Below are 22,394 nucleotides of genomic sequence, written 5' to 3' on the forward strand. Positions count from 1 at the left end.
GAGAAAGAGAGAGGTAGAATGGGGTAAATTATCTCACATAAAACAGACAAGAAAAAGCTTTTACAATAGAGGAGAAGTGGGGAAAGGTGAGAGGGAATGAGTGAATCTTATTCTCATCGGATTTGGCTTAAGGAGGGAATAACATACACACTCAATTGGGTATGGAAATCTATCTTACCCTACAAGAAAATGGGGGGGGGGATGGAGGGTGATAGAAGGGAGGGAGTAATCAGAAGCAAACACTTCAGAGGAGGGGCAGAGTCAAAAGAGAGAATAGAACAAATGGGAGGTGGGATAAGATGAAGGGAAAATATAGTTTTTCACAACATGACTACTGTGGAAGTGTTTTGTGTGACTACACATGTATAACCTGTATCGAGTTGCTTACCATGTCAATGAGGGTAGGTGGAGAGGGAGGAAGGGAGAGAATCTGGAACCCAAAGCTTTAAAAACAAATGTTCAAAATTGTTTTTTCATGCAACTTGGAAATAAGATATACAAGCAATGGGGTATAGAAATCTATCCTGCCCTACAGGAAAATAGAAGGGGAAGCGGATAAGGTGGGGGGAGGGTGATAGAAGGGAGTGCAGATTAGGGGAAGGGATATTCAGAGTGCAAGCTGTCTTGGGGTGGGGGAGGGGCGAGATGGGGAGAAAATTTGGAACTCAAAATCTTGTGGAAATGAACTTTGAAAACGAAAATAAATAAGGAAAAAAAGATTGTTGTGAAAAAAGTAATTTGTAAAACTTAGACTACTAAATAAATGTGAATGGTTGTTGCTGATTGAAATAATAACCTAATCTTTATAATAAAGTCAGATTCAATTTGGTCAGCTAAATTTAGTCATTTAAGGCATTTCTAGAGAAGACCAAGAAGGTCCAATGAAATAATACAAAATGGGAGAGAAATAGAAACTGGAAATGCTTTATCTTTGTAAATGTAGGCTTCAGAAGGCAGGCTGTGAGCTTAGCTAAAAGATGGGCCTCTTGCTACTGAATAGGATAGAGTTAGAGTTTACTCAAAATATTGTTTTATTTATTAAAACTCTGTACCCATTTTGACTCTTTTGGTTCCTTTCTCTTATGAAAAAAGGCATTTGTTAGTTGAACCTTAATTTATACCACCTGCTGATAAAATTTGAAGTACTAGATGTTTGATATTTCTAAGTAATACACACAGGCTATTAACAATGTACTTGTCAGTCTTTTTAAATCTTTTTGCTTTGTATACATTGAATAAAGATATTTCTGTAAATATCATTGACTTAGGCTTCATTAATGCCTGAAGAGTCGTTATGTTGCTTGGAGACCCATAAAAAGAAAGGGCCTCCCATTGTGTACATTGATAACATTTTTGGAGGTAATCAGTTGGGGACAGTGGAGGTGTGATAACCAAATTGAAATATTCTTTCTTAGCAAAGCATTCTAAGTTACTTTATTTGCATTTCATTCAGTGTAAATTTTGAAGATGTTTTTTCTTCCATCTTTTGTAAGGTCCTCTATAGTTTTTGGTCATAGATCTAATAATAATTCATTTAGAATATACAGCATGTATATGGAGCATAACTTCAATATTTTGTTAGTTCTCGGGCTTCACTTGTATTGATAAGCCTTCCATATTTATTGTAGCCCTTCTTTGCCTCATGCTTTGTGTGTGTTTTGGGTTTTTTTATTCTTTAACATCCTGTGTGATTCCTATGTCTTTTGATAAATGCACCATAGCATATCCACTCAGAATGCTAAATCCTTTCTTCTGTTTTATAGTTTCATGTTCTAATGTAGTACTAAGGCTATACACCTGTTATTTCTCATTTTTGCTATGTAAACTTTGATACTTACCTTTAAAAGTCATACATAGGTCATTTGTGCCTGTATTCTCTAATGAGTCATCATTGGTAATACATTGCAGCTTATTTATGCCTACCATTGGGCTTTCTATTTTCCTTTAGATTACTTGTAGTTTTTTTTTTCTCTATAGGAATGCTTTGTTTTATTTTAGTCATTAGGGTTTTTTCCAATTCGATTTTATTTTATTTTCAGTACCAGATTCTCCTTCCCCTCACCTCTTCCCCTACCCATTAAGAAGTCAAGAAATACAAAACCCATTACAAATACAGAGTCATGCAAAACAAATGACCACAATAGCCATGTTTTCCCGTAACCCCCCCCCCCCAACAAAAACAAAAAAGAGAAAGAGAGAAAAATGTCCTTTATTTTGGAGATGGACAGCATTTTTTGTCACGGCTCCTTGGGAATTGTGGTGGAGCACTAATGATGATTAGAGTTACTAAGGCTTTCACAATTGATTATCTTTACAATACTGTTGTTACTGTATGATATAAATTGTTCTTTGGTTCTGCTGACTTTGTACCAATTCATGCAAGTGTTCCCAGGTTTTTTCTGAAACCATCCCCTTCATCATTTCTTACAAGCACAGTAATGTTCTATCATATTCATATGCCATAAGTTCTTTAGCAGTTCGCCATTTGTTGGGCAACCCCTCATTTTTCAATTCTTTGCCTCCAAAGAGTTTTTAGAAATATTTTTGTACATGTGGATCCTTTCCCTTTTTCTTTGATCTCTGTAGGATACAGGCCCTGTAGCTATGGTGGTCAGGAGATATGCACTGTTAGCTTTTGGGGGATAATTCCAAATTGCTTTCTGGTTCACAGCTCCACTGACAGCGTATCCTATTTTCCCACATCCTAGATGGGGATATTTTATAAATCACAGCTACGCAGCATGGCGTCATTGGAGAATTCTGTTTGATTCTTGGATAAATCTATGATCTCATCGATATGGATACTCATTCCAGCAATGCAAATAGCAACCCATCCATGCCCTTTTCACCTGTGTGACTCTTGTCAGTGTTCTGCCATAAATCTTCCATAAGGGTTCCACCTAATGTGCTGAGGAGTTCTCTCTAAGTCTCTCAATACTGAATTGATACCACTGGAACACATGATTTCTACTGATTATGACAAACTCAGGATATGGGACTGGACTGTCTTCTTTTAAGGTTATAAATTTATCTAATGATATTTATTATGTCACTTCTCTGGACACAGTTTTACATTGGTAATATGCGGTAGGCTAATTGACCTTTGAGTGACTCTCAGCTTTAATTCTTTGGATTTTAATATATATGTGTGATTATACACATTAATAAAAAATACTTGTTGAGTGATTGATATTACAGTGTGTGCCCAAAAACTTTTTGCTGCCAGAGGTGTATGAGCGAAGACATTTAGACACCATGGGCATACAAAATAAAATAAAAACTCCTTACCCTGGGATTTAAAATCTGACTCTTAACTACTTTTTATGTATAATTCAAATTCCTTCCCTTCATGCCCTCCGTATTTAAGATAAACTAAACTACAGAGGTTGGCTGATCTCATCCTTTTTCTGGTTCTGTGTATTTAGGCAAGATATTACCATGACCAAAAAGTATACCCTCTACACTTGTCTGTTGAATTCTTTTTTTATTTCTTTATTACTCAGCTTAGGTACCACTGTGTCTATGAATCTTTCCCTAATCCTCCCAGCTGAAATTGTGGGGGGTTTTTTTTGTCACTCCTCAAATTTTCTTATACCACTTTGTTTGAATCGTTTCTTTACTTTTATTACAGTAAGCCCCGGTATGTTATTTATATGCATACAATATACCTTCTTTAGATTGTAAGCCCTTTTAGAGCAGCAGCTGGGGCGTTTTTCACTTTTACTCTTTTAGCACCCAGCGCACTGTCTTGTTCATTTTAGAAGCCTAAATTTATCTGTAAAATATTTTCTTTGCAGGTGTATGCAGAGATTATGGCAGTTCTAAAGCATGATGATCAGAATAGTATAAGACTACAAGATAGTGCATCTGATTTGAGTCAACTAAGTACACAGACTGTGTTTTCCGTGATTGATCATCTCACACAATGGGCTAGGCACAAATTTCAAGCACTTAATGCTGCAGAAATTCAGTCTAGCAAATCAAACAGAGAGAAAGTAGAGCCAAAGGGTGAGTGATTATTTTCTATTTGCCTGTTTTATAATTGTTCTGATGCCCACTACTGTTTTATCTTCTATACCTATTCTTCCTACACACCACAGCCAAAATAACTTTCCTCAACTATGATTTTTTTTTGTCACTTCTTCACTCAAAATATTACCTTATATTACTTATTCTTTGTTTCCTAAGATGGGAAAAGATTGGAAGAAATTATATCAATAGTTACATCAGTTTCATGTAAATCATTGTAAATCAGTTGCGATGATGAGGAGACCAAAGGAGCCTAAAAACCACCTTATTTAGCAAACACTTCATTCACATGCCAGGGTGAGAAAATGGTAGCCAGTGGCAACACTGATTTTTATGACATTTTTTTAAAAACCTTAAGAGAAAGTTGGTGGAGGATTATAAGCAACAACAACAACAACAACAACAATAATAATAATAAGCGATAAGTACTGGAGATTAGAGACCAATTTAAAGAGCGTTTAACAAGCTATCAAACTAAGCAAAATCGGCCCAAAGGTATTCGAAATGAAATGGTAGTAAACAGATAAAAACAGATAAAAATGGAATAGTACTGGGAAGATTTTCATAACAAAATCTCTTTACTGTCAGAGATAATGAAACTTCCCCATTTTGACTGTAACTCCACTGACCCAGGTGTTGCTATATAGGACATGAAAATAGCATTGGAAACAAAGGTAAGAAAAGCAGCTGGACTGCACCAAGTTATTTGCAGAGGAGGTCCATGTTTAAAGTGACAAAATTTTGAGGCTACGGAAGGATAAATTCTTAACATTTCTAAAGAAGAAGAAGCTACCAAAGACTTGGAAGAAATCTCAGACCTTATTATTACCCAAAAAGGTGACCAGGAGCATCAGTTACTATCTACCAACATTCCAACTTTCCCATTAATATCAAATTTTTATGAGATTACCTAAACACACATGAAAGACATCTTACTGGGAGTATTGTAAGGGAACAGGCAGCTTTTGTAAGCAATATTCTATAGTAGATTGCATCTTTACCTTTATCTAATTGACTATTAGCTGTAGATAGTACAAAATCCAACTGTTTTTATTGTTTGTTAGAATTTTTCAAGATTCCCTGAAAGACAACAATAACCTCGTTTGGTTGGTCTCTGATCATTAATATTTCAAACAAGACATGAAAGACTTTTACTCAGCACAGGTATTCACCAATATAGTAGAGCTGATCCAAGTGAGACTTTTTTAGAGCTGGACAAACATTTCAGAAGTTCCTGTTTGTGGGTGACATTTTGTTGACTGCATCAAGGCCCCAAAACATTTCTGGAAAGCAAATGAGAAAAACAGTGATTCTGAATAGTTTGGCCTAACCTTCCACATAGTAAAAATTAAGGATAAAGAATGATTATTGTCCAGATTGGGCAGCTAAGTGATATAGTAGATAGAGCCCCTAGGGCCTGAAGTCATCTTCTTGATTCAAATCTGGCCTCATACACTTACTAGCTGTGTGACTCTGGACAGGTCACTTAACTCTGTTTGTTTCACTTTCCTCATCTGTAAAATGAGCTGGAGAAGGAAGTGGTAAACCCCTCCGTTATCTCTGCCAGGAAAGTCTCCCAAAAAGGAGTCACAAATAGTTGGACACAAATAAAATTACTCAACAACAATAAAATTACCCAGATGAGACTATACATCTGGATGGACAACCTTTAGACATTATATGTGTGTTTAATGAATAATTACACACACAAACACAGATGCTGAACACAGACAGTGAATTAAATGGGTAGGGGAGAGAAATATGGGTTGCTTTGCTTTTGGGAAGTTGCAGAGTTCTTTAAATGATCCCAAGCTTCTCCCTCAAACAAAGGCCCATCTCTTTAATAATACGGATTTTCTTCTGGTGATTTGTATGGCTGCGGTTATCTGAGAAATTGAGTTAAAGATCGCTCAGAGGACAGTGGAGAATCACATGTTGGGCCTGAGAAGGTTGCAGCACATTCAAACAAGAATTGACGAAGTGGTATAAAAGGTATCATTGAAGAAGCATATGGGGAAAAAAAAAAGAATTCTTTCAAGATCAAAATAAGGAGTAACCCTCTTCTACTGGCATCCCTAAGATGTCAGGAGAACTCCAGTGAGGCCTCACACAGTGAATTTACTGGAGGCCACCAATGTATTACATCGGGCATTTATAATCTCTACCATTGGAGGGATTACCCACATTGATGCATCACAGATCACATGAGTCAGGCTGTACTGTGTCATATTTCTCAGTCACTGAAACATTTTCAAATATTTTCTTTTAGCGTATTTTTCTGAATTACCTCTCCCTGAGTCTCATAATACCTTTGCTGACTGCGGGGATTTGTCCATCTCAGGCCCAACAAAACCCTACTGTAATTTATATCTGTATTATTTTTAATAGATTGATTTGTGGCATAATACTTATAAATTATTTCAAGTGGGTTTTCCCCCCTAGATTGTAACTTTTGCAATTCCAGATTCTAAGTAGGGGCTGTATTTTATATTTCTTTTGTATCCTCTGTTACTGCCAGATATAGTACAGATCATGCTGAAGGCTTTCAAGTATTTTTTTAACTGACTGTTCTTTTTTTGTACCTCCTACAAATGCTAGTTTTCTATGCAAACATTATTCTTTTGAAATTCCCTATCAAAATCCAAAAATAATATCTGCAGCCTTGCCAACTATTACCTAGGGACATGGGTGAGAGAAATTGTATTCCAGCAGTATCAATAAATGGTGGTTGTTGTTTTTGAAACATCAACATTTCTGCAGCAAGCAGATGAAATAGCAGGGATTTGTCCCCAGTCATCTTCCTCACAGGGTATGAAAATGTAACTGTCCTTTTTTTTAATGGGTGATAGTACAATATGGGTGAAATTATACTTAGGAATTAAGTACATCTACATTATTCTTTTATTTGCCAATATTATTAGCTAAGCTTTATGTTTAAAGCCCAGAGGCTTGTGCTTTTCTTATGAGTAATAGTTTATATTTGTATAACTCTTTATAGTTTTAAATCTACTTTCACATAAGTGATCTGGGTGTGGTATAGTAGGAAGAGAAATGACTTTTGAATCTGAGGACTTGAATTCAAATTCTGACTTACTACTGTAAGTGACTTAATTGGGCAAGTCACTTAATTGCCTAGTGCCTCTGTTTCCTCATCTGTAAAATGAGGAGGATTATATTTGATGGCTTTTGAGATCTTCCAGCTAGAAATTTATGAATTTATTATCTCATCGGATGCTTATAGTAACCCTGTGAAGTACACTTGCAGATCAAGTGAAAATTCTGCCAATTCAGCAGATATTTAATAAGTGCTTATTATATACCTGTTAGCGCTCGGGGAAATACAAACACAGTACCTTCCCTTTTAAAGACTGGAATTGAGCACAAAATACTTTACAGGTGAAGAAATTGAGACTTAAGAGAGGAAAAGTGTTTTGCTTAAGGTCACAAAGCTAGTACCTAGTAGAACTAGAGCTAGAATCCAGTTTTTCAGATTACTACTCTGATAGTCTTTTCATTTCCTCCAGAATATTGCCCTGTAGGCATTTCTACAACAATTATATGCACTTAAAGTATGTAGATTAATTTTAGAACACAGATTGAACTTTGGTGACTTAAATGTAAATTTATTAATTGTATGTTGTCAGTTTTTAATTACTACACTGTCTTTTTTTTAATATAGCATCTACTGTGGACTATGAAAACTATCAAAGTGTGGCACATTTTCTTGATCTTATACCTCAAGACACACTAGCAGTAGCTTCCTTTCGATCTAAAGCATACACAAGAGCGGTGATGCACTTTGAATCATTCATTACAGAAAAAAAACAAAATATTCAAGAGCATCTTGGATTTCTACAGGTTTGAAAATAAAATATTGAGATACTAACATTATGATGAATATTTTTAACAGTTCCTATGCCAAGGAAGATGAAAAAGTTGACTTAGCATAATTTCCTATTTATTTGATTCAGAAAGGATTTCAGGATGTTGTAATTACTCAAACTCATTTTTTATGAACATCTCTTATTTTGCTATAAATGAGCATCTCTGAATGTACATTAATACAGTGTTTTGGCAATGTGATACCAGATAAGAAAGAGTGCCAAAATGTTATTTGTGAACAGTAATTCTACTTTCATTCGTATCTTTTTTAATTGAGGAAAAAATATTAATTGACCCTTTTCTTCGCATTTATAATTGTGATATTTTTTAAATGTTTGAACATAGAAATTATATGCGGCGATGCATGAACCAGATGGGGTTGCTGGAGTAAGTGCAATTCGGAAAGCAGAACCATCTCTGAAAGAGCAGATCCTCGAACACGAAAGCATTGGCTTACTGCGGGATGCCACAGCCTGTTATGATAGGGCCATTCAACTAGAACCTGACCAGGTAAGATAAAAGTTGTAGAACACTGCAGTGGTAAGAACACTGAATTAGGAACTTGGGATTCCTGGGTTTTAATCCTAGTTCATGGTTAATCATGGAATCTCAGTTTCCTTATTTATATAATTGGCTAGAAGGGGTTGTGCTACATTACTATATGGATTCATATATACATATATGGGTATATATACATATACAGGTATATTTTTTATTTCTATGGTGATTACTGAATTGGATTGGTATGAGGATCAAATAAATGATATGCATAAAAGTACTTTGAAAACTGATCTCTATATCAAAATTTTAATGTCTGATGAACTTTGGCTTTTAAAGTCGTGTCATATGTACATTTCTGTGTATATATAAGTATGTACATGCATACAGCAATTATATGTATTGTATGTGTAAATAAACATACACATACACTGGGATAGACCCATTTGGAGGATTTCTATATGGACCAGAGTAACCCAGCATGGAAAGAAAGATGTGGGTCAGTTGTGATCATATCTCTCCTCCAATTCTCCTCTAAACTCCTTGAAAAAAACTCTGTACTTAGTAGAGCTGAGTATGTTCACTTATACTTCCCACACTCTGTCCTAAATCTTGTGTTCTCTAGCTTACCACCTCATTAGTTAACTTAAATTTCTCTCTCCCAAGTTACCAGTGATCTCTTAATTGCCAGATCTAATGGCCTTATCTCGATCCTCATTCTCTTAACTTTTGCAGCATTTGTTACCGTTGATCATCCTTTCCAGGATTTCCTGACTCCTTCTGACTGACCTTTTTTTCCTCAGTCTCCTCTGCTAAGAGATGCCACACCCACCAAAAATGGGTTGCTTCCAAAGGCTCTGTCTCAGGCCTTCTTCTCCTTTCTCTTTATACTCTCTCACTTGCTGATCTCATCACCTTTAATGGGTTCAATGATCATCTCATCTCCATGAAGATGATTCCCAGATCTGTTTGTCTGTCCCTGGCTTTTATTTTTGTATCCCTCCTGTTTAAGCATGATGCCTGACACATAGTTGGCGCTTAATAAATGCTTATTGATTGGTTACTTGATTATCTTGCTAAATCAACCAGTTGTTAAAAAATACCGGTCATAGAATAGTAGATGACATTTTTTGTTACATTATCATTTATGCAATTTAGTGTTCACTTGATTATAATTGCATTGATATTTTAAATATTTTTCAGTTTTATTCACCTGATGTAACTATAATTGCATTAATTTTTAAAATATTTTTCAATTTATAGATCATTCATTATCATGGTGTAGTGAAGTCCATGTTAGGTCTTGGTCAGTTGTCCACTGTAATCACTCAGGTGAATGGCGTGCATGCTAACAGGTAATATTTTTTAAAGGAATAATTTTCCTTAGTTGTCTTCTTTAACTCAGGAACATAGCGAGTAATTTCAGGAAATAAACTATCTTCTAAACTCATGAAATATGTAGGGCTTGTACTAGTCAGTGTAGCATTTTTCAAAAAAAGATGTTTTATTCTACTTCATAATAATAGTTTATATTTACATGTTGTTTGAAGGTTAGCGAAGTATTTCTTTATACACATTATCTTATTTGGTCCTCACAACCTAGCTTCTGACTTAACCTCTTGTTTGAGGAGTCACATGCTATTTTTAAAACAGCCTTTTAAGGAAATGACTTCTGTGTGCAGAGCCCTTTTTAGTCTTTTGGTGCTTTTTGGTCTAATACCTAAATTATCTGTAGTTCATTTGGAAAGACCACTCTGCCCCAGGTAGTAACCATTATGATCATTAATTAGATCTGTGTCCTGTGAATTAATAATAATATCTTATATATTATTGATACCATTTACAGAACACTTAGCTCACAGTAACTCTATGAGAATATTCACTTATACATTAGGAATCCCAGTTTATAGATGAGGCAACTGAAGCTTGAGGAGGTTGAGTCTTATGACTTGCACCTAGAAGTCTCATGATCTTTGTATTATGCCATTTAAATCCTCTGGCATCAAATTTCCAAGAACATTTTGCATTTAAAGCATATTACTTAAAAAAGAGATGGTGATAAATAAGAGGGCTTGGACCTGATTTCTAGCATATTGTCAGTAGAAGACTTTGAAGAAACTGCTATATAGCCAGTTATTTTTTTCTTCTGTAGAAAGTACGGTTCAAAGGGCAAATCTCTTTGGAAAAGTAAGCTGAGGGGCAGTTTTTGCAGTAGAATAAACATGAATGAATGATATCAGAGTATGGTTTTCAGACTAACCTCCTGAGTAAGAAAAAATTAGACAGGAAACATCTCTGCTATTGCAGACTCAGGTCCAGTTAACCTGCATAATATCTCTCCTCCATCTTAAATGCCAAGCAGTGTTTAATAGAGCCAATATCATGAGAAAACTTGTTTCCCCTTCCAAAAAGAGACAGGGAAGTAGCAAACATGAATACACATGGCTCTGGAACTAATTATTATTAGTTCAAAGGAAGCAAATAAATTTTTTTTAATAAGATGCACATATAGTAAATGAAGCTGGTGGTAGTACATTTTTATATAATCATAAAGACCTAGTTTGTTACCGAAAATGAGAAAAGAAAAAGGAATTTTATTGGTTAAAAATATTTATCTTGTACCTAGCATATTTCTTCAAACCGTGCTATAAACTGTATATCATATTTATATTTAGACATTTAAAGAGATGAATGGATATATGTGGTATTACTTTAATAATAATAGAAAGAGCATAAGTAACTAGCTACTTTAGTTTGTTCCTGTTCTGTTTTATACATGTCTTGGGAAAGCCTTGCTTATTGATTATAATCCAAGGCCCTCTTGTACACCTAGTATCAAAATTGTAGCCCTAGTGCCTTTGAAAGAAAGAGCCGATTTTTATAAGGCACACTTTGCAACCTTAAAGTGACAGCGTATGTCATAAGGACATATTAAAGCTTTAGCGTGATCTGTTTTTACATTTTTTAATATGACTGACCTCATGAGCTTCTTCCTCCTTTTCAATCTGATATTGACTTTACTCTTTTTTAATCCCTGTCTCCAAATCAAGTAATTGCTTCCCAAAAAATCTACACAATTTTACTACTACCACTTACTATGTATCCCTTTGCTTTTATCTCTTTCCTAATAGACTCATTCAAGATAGGGACTACATCACTTTTTTATTTGTATCCCCAGCACCTAAGACAGTGGCTAGAATATATTAGTAGGTATTTAATAAATATTTATTGATCAATAATTGATTTTTGTCTTTTTATTTAAAGCAAGCAACTCACCAGTCATAATGACAACTTAATATATGTTCCTGGAACTACAATTTGTTCTTAGAGCATAGACTAATAGAACTACAAAAATGACCATGGGGGGAAAAAATTGCTTAGGAGTAAAGGAAAATTTAGAACTTACTAAATTATTTCTGGACATTTAATAGGCAAAACACTTTGTTCTTGAATTTTTTTCAAAATCTCCACTGAGAGTTTAAATGGAATGATTGAGGTTTGTTTTTTTTTCCTAATAGGTCTGAATGGACAGATGAATTAAACACGTACAGAGTGGAGGCAGCTTGGAAACTGTCACAGTGGGATTTAGTGGAAAACTATTTGGCAGCTGGTAAAAATGGATTGAAATACAAGCAGTTTTAATACACTTAGAAAATTCTGGCATTAGAAGTAGCCAGGCAGTGTTTATACTTAGTCTTTCCATTTACATACTTTAAAGTAGGATGAAGTACTCATTTTAAAAACAACTTTAGATGAATTAAGCTGAGGATTTTTACTAAGCACTTTGCCAAATGAGACAGTTAATTGCACACTAACTGCTGTCACATGATATGAAATTACTTTTTTCTTAATTTATTTTTCAGATGGGAAGTCAACAACATGGAGTGTGAGACTGGGACAGCTACTGTTATCAGCAAAAAAAAGGGATACAACAACTTTTTATGAGACGTTGAAACTAGTCAGATCAGAACAAATTGTACCTCTTTCAGCGGCAAGTTTTGAAAGAGGCTCCTACCAGCGAGGATACGAATATATTGTTAGGTACTTTTTGGTTTCTCTAGGTCTGGTATTTTTGCAAATTTATTTTAAAACCTTACCTGACAAGTCTACAACTTATTCCATTCACAGTAAATGTCAGTGATATGTTTGGTACATGACATCATGTCTGACTAAATTGAATTATCCCGTGATCATTTGTTTCTACCTTGAAATCACTAGTATTTGCTAAGAAGAAAACACCTTCTGACCAACCATTTTTAATCTGAGGTGCACTTAAGGAACTGTTTTTTAATGCCACTAGTATTTTGCAAGTCTATAACTTCATCTTTGTGAGTATTCCTACTTGATGCAAATTGTGCATCTTCCACATTTTAGTGGATCGTAAAACAAGTTGCTGTTGTCAAAAAGTCATCCCCTGATGGTCAGCCCTTTATTAATGTACTTTGTGCTAACTTATTCTGGTTGCAGAAATATATTCTCTAAGTGACCCATTCTTGAAACCTTTTTAGGTTGATGAACATGATGGCTTGTATTTGACTAGAACAAATAGCCTTTTGAGAATCTAGGGTCATTTCCACCTCGTAATGATGCATTGGAATAGAGCCTTAGTAGACAGTTAAAATTTTTTTTTAATATTTAGAATGTTCTTCCTCCACACATTGAACCAGTGCTTATTTTATTTATTTTACTTTGGGGTTAAAAGACTTGCCCAGAGTCACATAGCTAGTGAGTGATATGTGTCTGAGGCTGTATTTGAACTCAGGACCTCCTGATTCCAGGGCCAGTGCTCTATCCACTGCCCCACCTAGCTGCCCTGACAGTACATTTTTTTAAGACACCAAAGTAACTTACTCTGGGTTTCATCTGCTTCAATAATGTATTCTTTATGTCATTATCCTAGACAAACAGCTTCTGCTAGTTGCAGACATCTTCTTTTGGTTATTGATTATTTTCCTAAATTTTGTGACTCAGTTTTATGAATTTTAGTTAACTATAATAAAACAGTTTCTCAGGTATTTAAAAGAAAAGAACATCAAATATTTTAGTGCTATTTTAGTATAGACTGATTATCATGTATTTTCCAGAGACGTAATATCTGATCAGAAAATAAATTCTAACATATTTGTTTATACCCGAGGGGGAAATGACAAAAAAACTTTTTTTTTAAAATTTTTTGGGTTACTTAGAAAAAAACTGATGTTATAATGAGTTTTTTTTTCATTTATTAATCTGCAAGAGGTATATATGGACAACTGCGTATTGCAGAATGCAATATTTATTGTTAGCTCCCTTTATTAGATTTTTGTGAAGCCAAAGTGGCAGGTCTGGAACTTAAATTTTAAGAAATAGTTGCTTTAATATACTGCAGCCAATGTTTGTACTCCATAAATGTTGCTATTTATGTTTAAATTTATATGGTTGGTTATAAGGAGTTATAGAAAACACCAACTACCTCAATTAGAAAGAAAATTCAAAGTGATTACCACAAATAGTCATGTTAATCATAAAACCAGACATTTTACATATCTGTATAGAAGTTTTGGCTTTTTTTAGTAGTGTTGCTTATGTGCGGAAGTTTTTCTTTTTTTTTAATTGTAGTTAGTCTTTTAAATTGAGGAGAATAACAGAGAACTAACTTTGTAAATTAATGTTTTATGCCATTTTTTAGTGTTAAAAGTTTACCACTTATATATCAAGAATAAATAGGAATAGGGACTTTACATTTAACTTAATTGGTTGAGGAAGATCTTTCTTTCTCTGCTGGTCAGTATCTTCTCTGAAACTTAAAGTCTCAGTTGTCAAGAGCAGTGGCATCAAATTCAAATAGAAATCAGAGACACTGATCTGTATTGAAGGATCCCTGCACACTACTTAATTGACTTAGTTTTAAATATGGCATCTATGTTTTATTTCATTTTTATTTATTTTGTTATGTATTTCTGGATTACATTTTAATCTGATTCATGCTACACTTAGGAGTGTTGCGGGCCATGTGTTTGACTCTTTTGGCGCAGAACCCTGAGAGTTTCAGTGACCTGCTCAAGGGTCACCTGGCCAGGATGTGTCTGAGGCAGGATTTGAACATAAGTCTCCTTGATTCTGAGGCCAGCTCTCAAGCCCCTGTGCCATACTATCTCAAGAAGAACTACTTTAGTTATAACTGCACATTTGATTCTTTTGAATTCAAAAGTCATTTAATTCTTCATGATTGGTTTGATTTATATGACCAAATGACAAGTTTTTAATTTAAATAGATTTCTCATCTCTCCCCTTAGGTTGCATATGCTCTGTGAATTGGAACATAGTATTAGACCTTTGTTTCAGCAGTCTACAGGTGACAGTAATCAAGAAGATTCCCTCAACTGGTTAGCTCGTCTAGAAATGACCCAAAATTCCTATCGAGCCAAAGAGCCTATTTTGGCACTCCGTCGAGCTTTATTAAGTCTCAAAAAAAGGTTTGACTTTTCACTTTCTTTTCTTAATGTTGAAGTTTGTGAATTCACTGTTGGGGATATTTAAGCATCCTAATTTTTAATCTGAGTCAGTGGCTACCTTTGTGTTATCAAAGGTACACTTCTGTCGGGAATATAGTCAATGTGGATTAGTGGAAAGAACATTAGGCTTGAAATTAAGAGACCTAGATTGATTTCTGTCTGTTATATTTACTGGCTGTACAACTAAAAGGCAGTTCATCTGAGCCTCATTTTTCTCATTTTGAAAGCTGGAATAATAATGTTAGCAATATCTGTTTCATAGAATTATAATGTAGAAACAACTTTGCAAATTGGGACGTGGAAGGAAATGGAAAGAACTATTATTATTATTATTATTATTATTATTATTATTATTATTATTATTTTTACTACCTCTAACCTAGTTCATTCATGTCTGTGTATAAGGTTTTTCTCTACCTTTATATACAGATCAATTCATTGTAATCAATTTTCATGAGCCTAGAATACATGAAAGTAGGTAAATATTTTTTGAAGTTATAAGTAAGCATTTAAAGGAGTGTTTATTAGATTCCTTTGAAGGAAAATTACATGCAACCTCCTTAGTATCTGGGACTGTTTCTAATTTTTGTCTTTGTTTCCCCAGTTTGTATCTTAGTACTTTCCATTATAAATAGGTGTTGAATTGAATGGTGAGATCAGATGTTTCACTTCAGCTATTCATATAATGCACTTTGGACTATTACTCTAGATCAGACTATAGTGAAATGGTTGGAGAATGCTGGCTGCAGAGTGCCAGAGTCGCTCGAAAGGCTGGCCATCACCAGACAGCCTACAATGCTCTCCTTAACGCAGGAGAATCGCGACTTGCTGAATTATATGTGGAAAGAGCAAAGTGGCTGTGGTCCAAGGTAAGAGAGAAGACTATATCACCAATGTATGACCAGTAATATACTGTTTATCTTACCTGTGCCTCCCTCTGCCTGCTATTCTCTTGTGAGGATTAAGGAGTGACAGGTTTGGAGATTATACCCTACTCCTGCTTAATGACAGAAATAATGCCTAAGCCTGTTTCAGCCTTCTTCCTCATTTACCTACCACAGCCTGTCTGAAACCGAAGGCTTTTGGTGCTATTATTGTCCTGGTTCCTGCCTTCTTTATCTTTTGGAAACCTCTGGGTGCCTTCCTAGCCTTGGACAAAAGCCATACTACCTTCACTCTTTTCATGTGTCGATCATGTATCTCCCTACTAGACTTGGTGTCTAGGACTATTTATTCTACTTTAAATGTAGTTGACACCCAATTATTTTAAACTATTCTTTGTATCCTAGAGATTAAGCTATGAGGGTGGGGGACTGGGGAGAGATTGCAAACCAATCCATTTCTTCTCCTAGCTCCTGGCCTTAGGTTGGGAGACCATCCCTTTTCTTCTGAGGGCTCATATTGATACCCTGATCCCTAGCTCAGTTCTTATCTCCTTAGATCATAGCTGAGAGTTCCTCTCTCCCTTTGCTGCCCCAGAGGCTGAGACTAACTTACTAGGGGCATTTCCCAGTTTAATTACTCTTTTCTTGCTTCTGCAAAAGATATTCAGCTGAAGCTGTGCTATAGCTCTGGTCATAGAGACTGAAACACCTGGTGGTGGTGAGGGCTTGTGTAACAAGCTGAACTTAATTCCCAGACTACATAGTTCCCGATACTCACCATTAGTATGGAATTATCAAGTGCAGTATGACCTATATTAGATATTAAGTTTTACCAGTTGTGGATGCTGTAATCCTCTTAAAAACAAGATTATTGATGAAGAGAAAAAATATTGCCTAGTTAAAAAACAGGAAATAGTGATCTCTCTCCCTTCAAGAAACAAAAAATCGATCTTTGAGCATGAGTCACTAGCTGATAAAAATCATTTTGCATGTTTCATGACACTCACTGCTATGGGATTTTACATAATATTCAAGTTCCTATGCCCTTAGGAGTTTATTATTACAGAAACATAATGTTATTTGCCTCAATACTCTGAGAGGGAATCAAGTCAGAAGAGCATATGGTGGTAGACATTAAGTAGACTTATGACCTTGTCGATTTATAACATTGTCGCAACTTTCTCACTTGGCTACAGAGCCTACCTAGGACCTAGGGTTTCCCAATCACCTGAAGAATCAAGACCAACTTGATCTTTCACTCCGAACACACATTGATGAGGCAGGAGAAAAGATGGCAGCAACTCCGTTTATTTTTAGCAAAGCACTCATTTATATAGTAAATAACAAGAACTCTGTCTCATGTTACAATGATGTATAACCCATGCTGTGCTCGAGGACAGTGCATGCACAGTCCGTGCGCTTACCTACCACCAATCACAAATACACTGTTAATGACTAATGAGTAGCTAGGGAAGTTAGAGATGCATAGAATGGAGCACCCAACCAGGCAGTCTTTGCTCATGGACCAACACCTGAGAGGGGCCTCAGCCCTTCAGTGAGATCTCATGAACCGTCTGTGGCCCTCTACATCCTTACAGATCCCTAACACAACATTAACCCAAACACTTTGGACTTTGCATTTTATTGTTACAGACGAGAATATTTTGTTTAAAACAAAACATTTTAATCTTTTTTAGGGTGATGTTCACCAGGCATTAATTGTTCTTCAGAAAGGAGTTGAGTTATGTTTTCCTGAGAATGCAGCTCCAGATGACAGCAAGAATAAGTTAATCCATGGTCGAGCTATGCTACTTGTGGGTCGGTTTATGGAAGAAACAGCCAACTCTGAAAGCAACGCAATTATGAAAAAATATAAGGCAAGTTGAATTCTTTACGCAGAGTTGCAATAGAAATTACAACTTTAACATGAATAATCAAGACCAGGTAGTAGAGTACAATTCCTATCTTATATTTTATATATTTTAAGATTTGTAGTTAGGCTTCATCTTAGTATTATGATCTCGACTAATAAACATTTAAGCTTGACCAGCATGCTAAACTAAAGCCAGAATATACATTTGGATTGTTCATCTTTCCAGTGGCCTCAAAATGTTCAGAAGTCTCCAGAATGAGAAACGGACATATTCACTGAAATTATGGGTAAACATCAGCATTATTGATCATTTATTTGTGTCCTAATATGTGTTTACAAAAAATAACACTGTCATTAAGTTTTTTTAAAATCAGAAAGTTAGAAAACAATCTGCAAAATTACTGTTATTTATATTTCCTGTAAGTGGACAAAAACAAATTTGTAAGAGCTGAGACTAGCTATGGTTACAATTTGTTAACACAAAGAAGTTATTTCAATTCTGGGCTGGTTTCAGGTGTTATAATCATTAAATCACTTGTCTGGTAAGGAGGAGAACTAACAGTCTATGGTTGGGGGTACACATCTCAGTTCAGTAAAACATTACTTATTGACTAATAATGTATTTTCCCTCTTACATTTCAGTACTTCAACAATTTATGATTTACTCACAGTGGGTACTTCTTTCACTTATACATAGATTTCAAATCTCTTGCCCACTTAGCAAATAGATTCATAAATTGTTTTGATAGAAAAATTAGACTATTTGCCAAACTTTTAAGAATAAGCCTCTCTGGACTTACCTTAGCTGGTCCTGGGACAACAGAAATACATTCTATTGCTGGATGTGTATTAGAAGCCTTTCTAGTTTAGGAGGACCTATTAGAACTTACAACCCTGATAATAAAACTTTCAAGATTTCAGAGGCCCCTTCTTCCCACTGTAAGGCAGAGGAATAAGACGTAGGCGAAGTTTGTTAACATACACTAAATGTAAAGAGGTTTTCTAAAATGTCTCCTTAAAGATCTAGAGATGAAGATGCATCTGGAGATGCAGACCTAAGATAATTATCAATGCTATGGGCAAATTATTTCTTAAATTATATGTAGATGATTATCGAGATTCTTATTCAAAGAGCTCTATTTGAGTTGCTTAAAAGAGTTTATGTACAACGTGAAAAGGAATTAAAAAGCATTTATTAAATACCTACTATATGCCGGGCACTATACTAAGCATTTTGCAAATTGTATCTCATTTGATCCTCACAACCCTGGAAAATAGTTGCTGTTGTTATGCCCATTTTCCATTTGAGGAAACCAAAGCAAGCAGAGTTTTAAATTATTTGCCCAGGGTAACATAGCTACTGAATTTGAATTCAGTTCTTCTTGATTCCAGGTCCATCTCTGTTCACTGAGCCACCCAGCTTCCAACTGTTTTTATTGAATACTTACTGTGTGCAAAATGCCATGGAAATGTAATGATAGTATAAATGCCCTGAAGGTCTTAAAATCTAGCTAAAGTTTGTTTTTCTGGCAGTAATCTGTGGGGGTTTTTTGATAGTCATTTTATTTTCTGTATTAAAAAATTCTGAACAATTTTGTGTTTCTTGCATTATGATGTTCATGTTTTTTGACTTGTCACGTTCTTCTGGGTGGCCTATAATACTTAAATTGTTTCAACATATCCTGTGAACTTCAAGATCAGTGTTTTGCTTTTGTATAGAGATTGTGTGTTCTTTTAATGTTACTGTCTTTTGTTTCTTTTCTTCCAGATTGTCCTTCACTTCAGTATTTTTGTATTCAAGATCAGTTGTTCTGTCTATCATTTCTTACCACCTTGGACTCAGTTTTTCTATTCTGCTAATTATTTCCACTATGTAGGCTATAATTTCTACCATTCATTACCTTTTAACCTGTGTTTTCAAGATTCTTATTTGTCTCTTGAACCATTTGGGAACATCATGCTGTGATTTCATGTGCTTCTGGGAGTCTGCAGGGTCTTCTGTCTCTTTGGGTATCAGTCTCTTTACTCCACACTCACAAGTGAGCTCACAAGCCCCATTTCCCTCTATTCTTTAGTTTTCTGTCTCCTCCTTTTCTTTGGCAAGGGAGTGGGTATAGCTGAGGTCTGCTACTTGTTGGCACCCTTTGCCACTAGAGGAGGGCAGAGATGGAGTTGCTGGCTTAGCAATATACCAATTGCTGAATGGATCCCAGAGCACAAGCTGGTGGAACATGTTGTGCCTTTCTCCCTGCTCAGTGTGGGAGTGAGCATCTTAGATATTAGGCTTCTCTGCCCAACTCATCAGGGTCTTACCTTGGACTCTGTGATATCTTGTTCTGCAGAGACGGCTTGCACAGTTTCCTATTTTGGGGAGTTTTTGAGGACTAGAGAAAATGCCCAGTCTTCCATCTTGTTAGTTACATGACTAAGGTTTGTTTTTTAAATAAGTGTTTCCGGTGTTACTGCCTACTGCAAGGTTAAAGATTTCTTTTAGGAAGACTTCTCGTTCATATTTCCAGTCACATATTCTAAATATTTCCTAAGGTTAAGTTTTCCAATTTATCATTTTCAGGATGTAACCTTATTCTTGCCAGAATGGGAGGATGGACACTTTTATCTTGCCAAATACTATGACAAATTGATGCCCATGGTCACTGACAACAAAATGGAGAAGCAGGGAGACTTGATAAGATATATCGTTCTTCACTTTGGAAGGTAAAATTTAAAATGTAATATTTTTGCTTGATGAATATGTAGAGCTGGCTGGCTTACACATACTCAGATAGCAAGCCATTGCATTTAGGATTTAAGTGGTTCTGTTTCCTCCTTTACATATGATATAATTTGTTAACTGGATATTTAAATTGAAAATTTTCTAATGTCTCATTTGAAATCTGGAAATTCTTGAAAATGTCTACAATGAAGCTCTTTAATACAAAATATTTAATAAAAGCTATCTATTTACCATACTGCTGACCAACTTATATTTATTAGAAATTAAATTAAATGGCAGTGTTACCTAGGGTTTGGAAGAAACAGAACATTTGCATTCATAATAGCAGATGACTATATATCATTCTAGACTTGGGAGATTTTTCTCACTAATTAGTCATTGAATCTGCACATTTTTAATTTTGAGAAATGAGTGAAAAGTTGTTTTTATAGAAAAATGCATTTTGAATTCTAAACAACCAACAAATGAAATTTTGGACAGCAGTCTCATTTGTAAGTTGAACCTTGTTTATATTGATAATCCTTGCCTATCTTGTATCCGTTTACCTTAAATTCTTACTTGCAAAGATTGATCAAAATAGTTCAATTTGTTGGCTTTTAGCAAACTATTAGCAAGAATTATTTTAATAAAGCAGTATACTTGGTTCAGAGGTTTTAACCTATCAGTATTGGCCAGGCCTCACTTCCTAATATAAAATTCAGACATTAATGAATCCAGCTTACTGATGGCTTATAGTTGAGGCAGGAATCTTTATATATTTTACTTCAGAATATAAGTGTAAACAGAAAAAAAAATGAGTGAATTTGCTGATTGTTTTCTCGTGCTGTAAATAATGGCCTGAACTTGATCTTTATACCTCAGAAGGTATCATCTTGGATATCAATTTGTATTTTATATACTTTTTTCTGTTGAGTATCTACTGCCATTCTTCCAGGTGCTGTGAAAGATTTTGTAAAATGTATAATAATATCTTGCTTTCATTGTTTAAGGAGACAGAAAAATGTTTGGCACATTTCAGAAAGTTTTACATGCAAAATGTTGCAAGGAGGGGAAAATTCCAGAATTCTTATAGATACAGATATAGAGAAGCAGTAGTAAACATGCTATGTTTGGAAGAAAGTGAGTCCCAAACTTATTTGGCCTACTACCCCCTTTTCAAAAAAAAAAATTACTCAGCACCCCCCTGGAAATCTTTAACTCTTTAAAGGTTTGGGTTTGGTTGGTTTTTTCGTTTGGGGTTTGTTTGGTGGGGGTTTTTTTGGAATTTTGCATCATTTCAAAATATAATTTGTTTTAAATGACACATCTTAAATTTAATAATTTATTGTAAATTTGTGGGGTTTTTTCTGCATTGAAATTTTGATGATGTAATTTTGTGTCATATAACCATGTAGTATCATATTATAAACAAGTCATTACACATACATATTCCTGCCAATGCATGCTGGACTTCCCAACAGTGTGCGACGTGCTGTCCTGCCAACACTTGCTTGTTAAGACCTGTCAGTAGACGTGACCACTGATAGGTTATAAGTTGCATTTTGTGTGTTTATTTGGAGAATAATGTAATCACTACGATTTTAACCTTGTTATGCAACAGATGAAACATGTATGAACGGTTTTTCAAAATTTTCTTCTCTTCTTTCCTTATGCATCCACTACCCTCTTATTTTTATTCAGTGCCCCCCAGTTGCTTCTGAGGCTATTACCGCTCCCCTGGATCATTCCAGCACCCCCCATGGGGAAGTATCACCCACTTTGGGAACCTCTGACTAAATCAAGGGTCTATCCATAGGTTCTACAGATTGCTCCTTACTCCTCCCGGGTCCTGTGTATAGATTTCAGAAGGCAAGGAAGTTCTGTGAACTTGTTTTTACTAACCTCTAACATTTCCTTCAATTTGGAAGGGGTCCGCAGGCTTCAGCCAGCTGCCAAAAAGCTCTGTAACACAAAAGGAACTCTAGATCTACATGGAACACTTGGTTCATGATGGGAAAAAG

At 35.3% G+C, this 22,394-nt stretch overlaps 1 protein-coding gene across 1 annotated transcript in view; it reads left to right on the forward strand.

Moving 5' to 3' along the window:
- Positions 1 to 22,394, forward strand: part of ATR (ATR checkpoint kinase) — a 121,935-nt gene that overhangs the window by 68,353 nt on the left and 31,188 nt on the right. Inside the window, 10 exon segments of the mRNA XM_020970917.2 lie at positions 3,798 to 4,008; positions 7,709 to 7,887; positions 8,257 to 8,421; positions 9,673 to 9,764; positions 11,928 to 12,019; positions 12,273 to 12,450; positions 14,685 to 14,864; positions 15,613 to 15,772; positions 17,485 to 17,664; positions 20,233 to 20,375. Of these exon segments, the coding sequence (XP_020826576.1) occupies positions 3,798 to 4,008; positions 7,709 to 7,887; positions 8,257 to 8,421; positions 9,673 to 9,764; positions 11,928 to 12,019; positions 12,273 to 12,450; positions 14,685 to 14,864; positions 15,613 to 15,772; positions 17,485 to 17,664; positions 20,233 to 20,375 (1,580 nt within the window).

This window comes from Phascolarctos cinereus, unplaced genomic scaffold (assembly GCF_003287225.1).
Source record: "Phascolarctos cinereus isolate Bilbo 61053 unplaced genomic scaffold, phaCin_HiC Scaffold_7;HRSCAF=346, whole genome shotgun sequence".
Taxonomy (NCBI): domain Eukaryota; kingdom Metazoa; phylum Chordata; class Mammalia; order Diprotodontia; family Phascolarctidae; genus Phascolarctos; species Phascolarctos cinereus.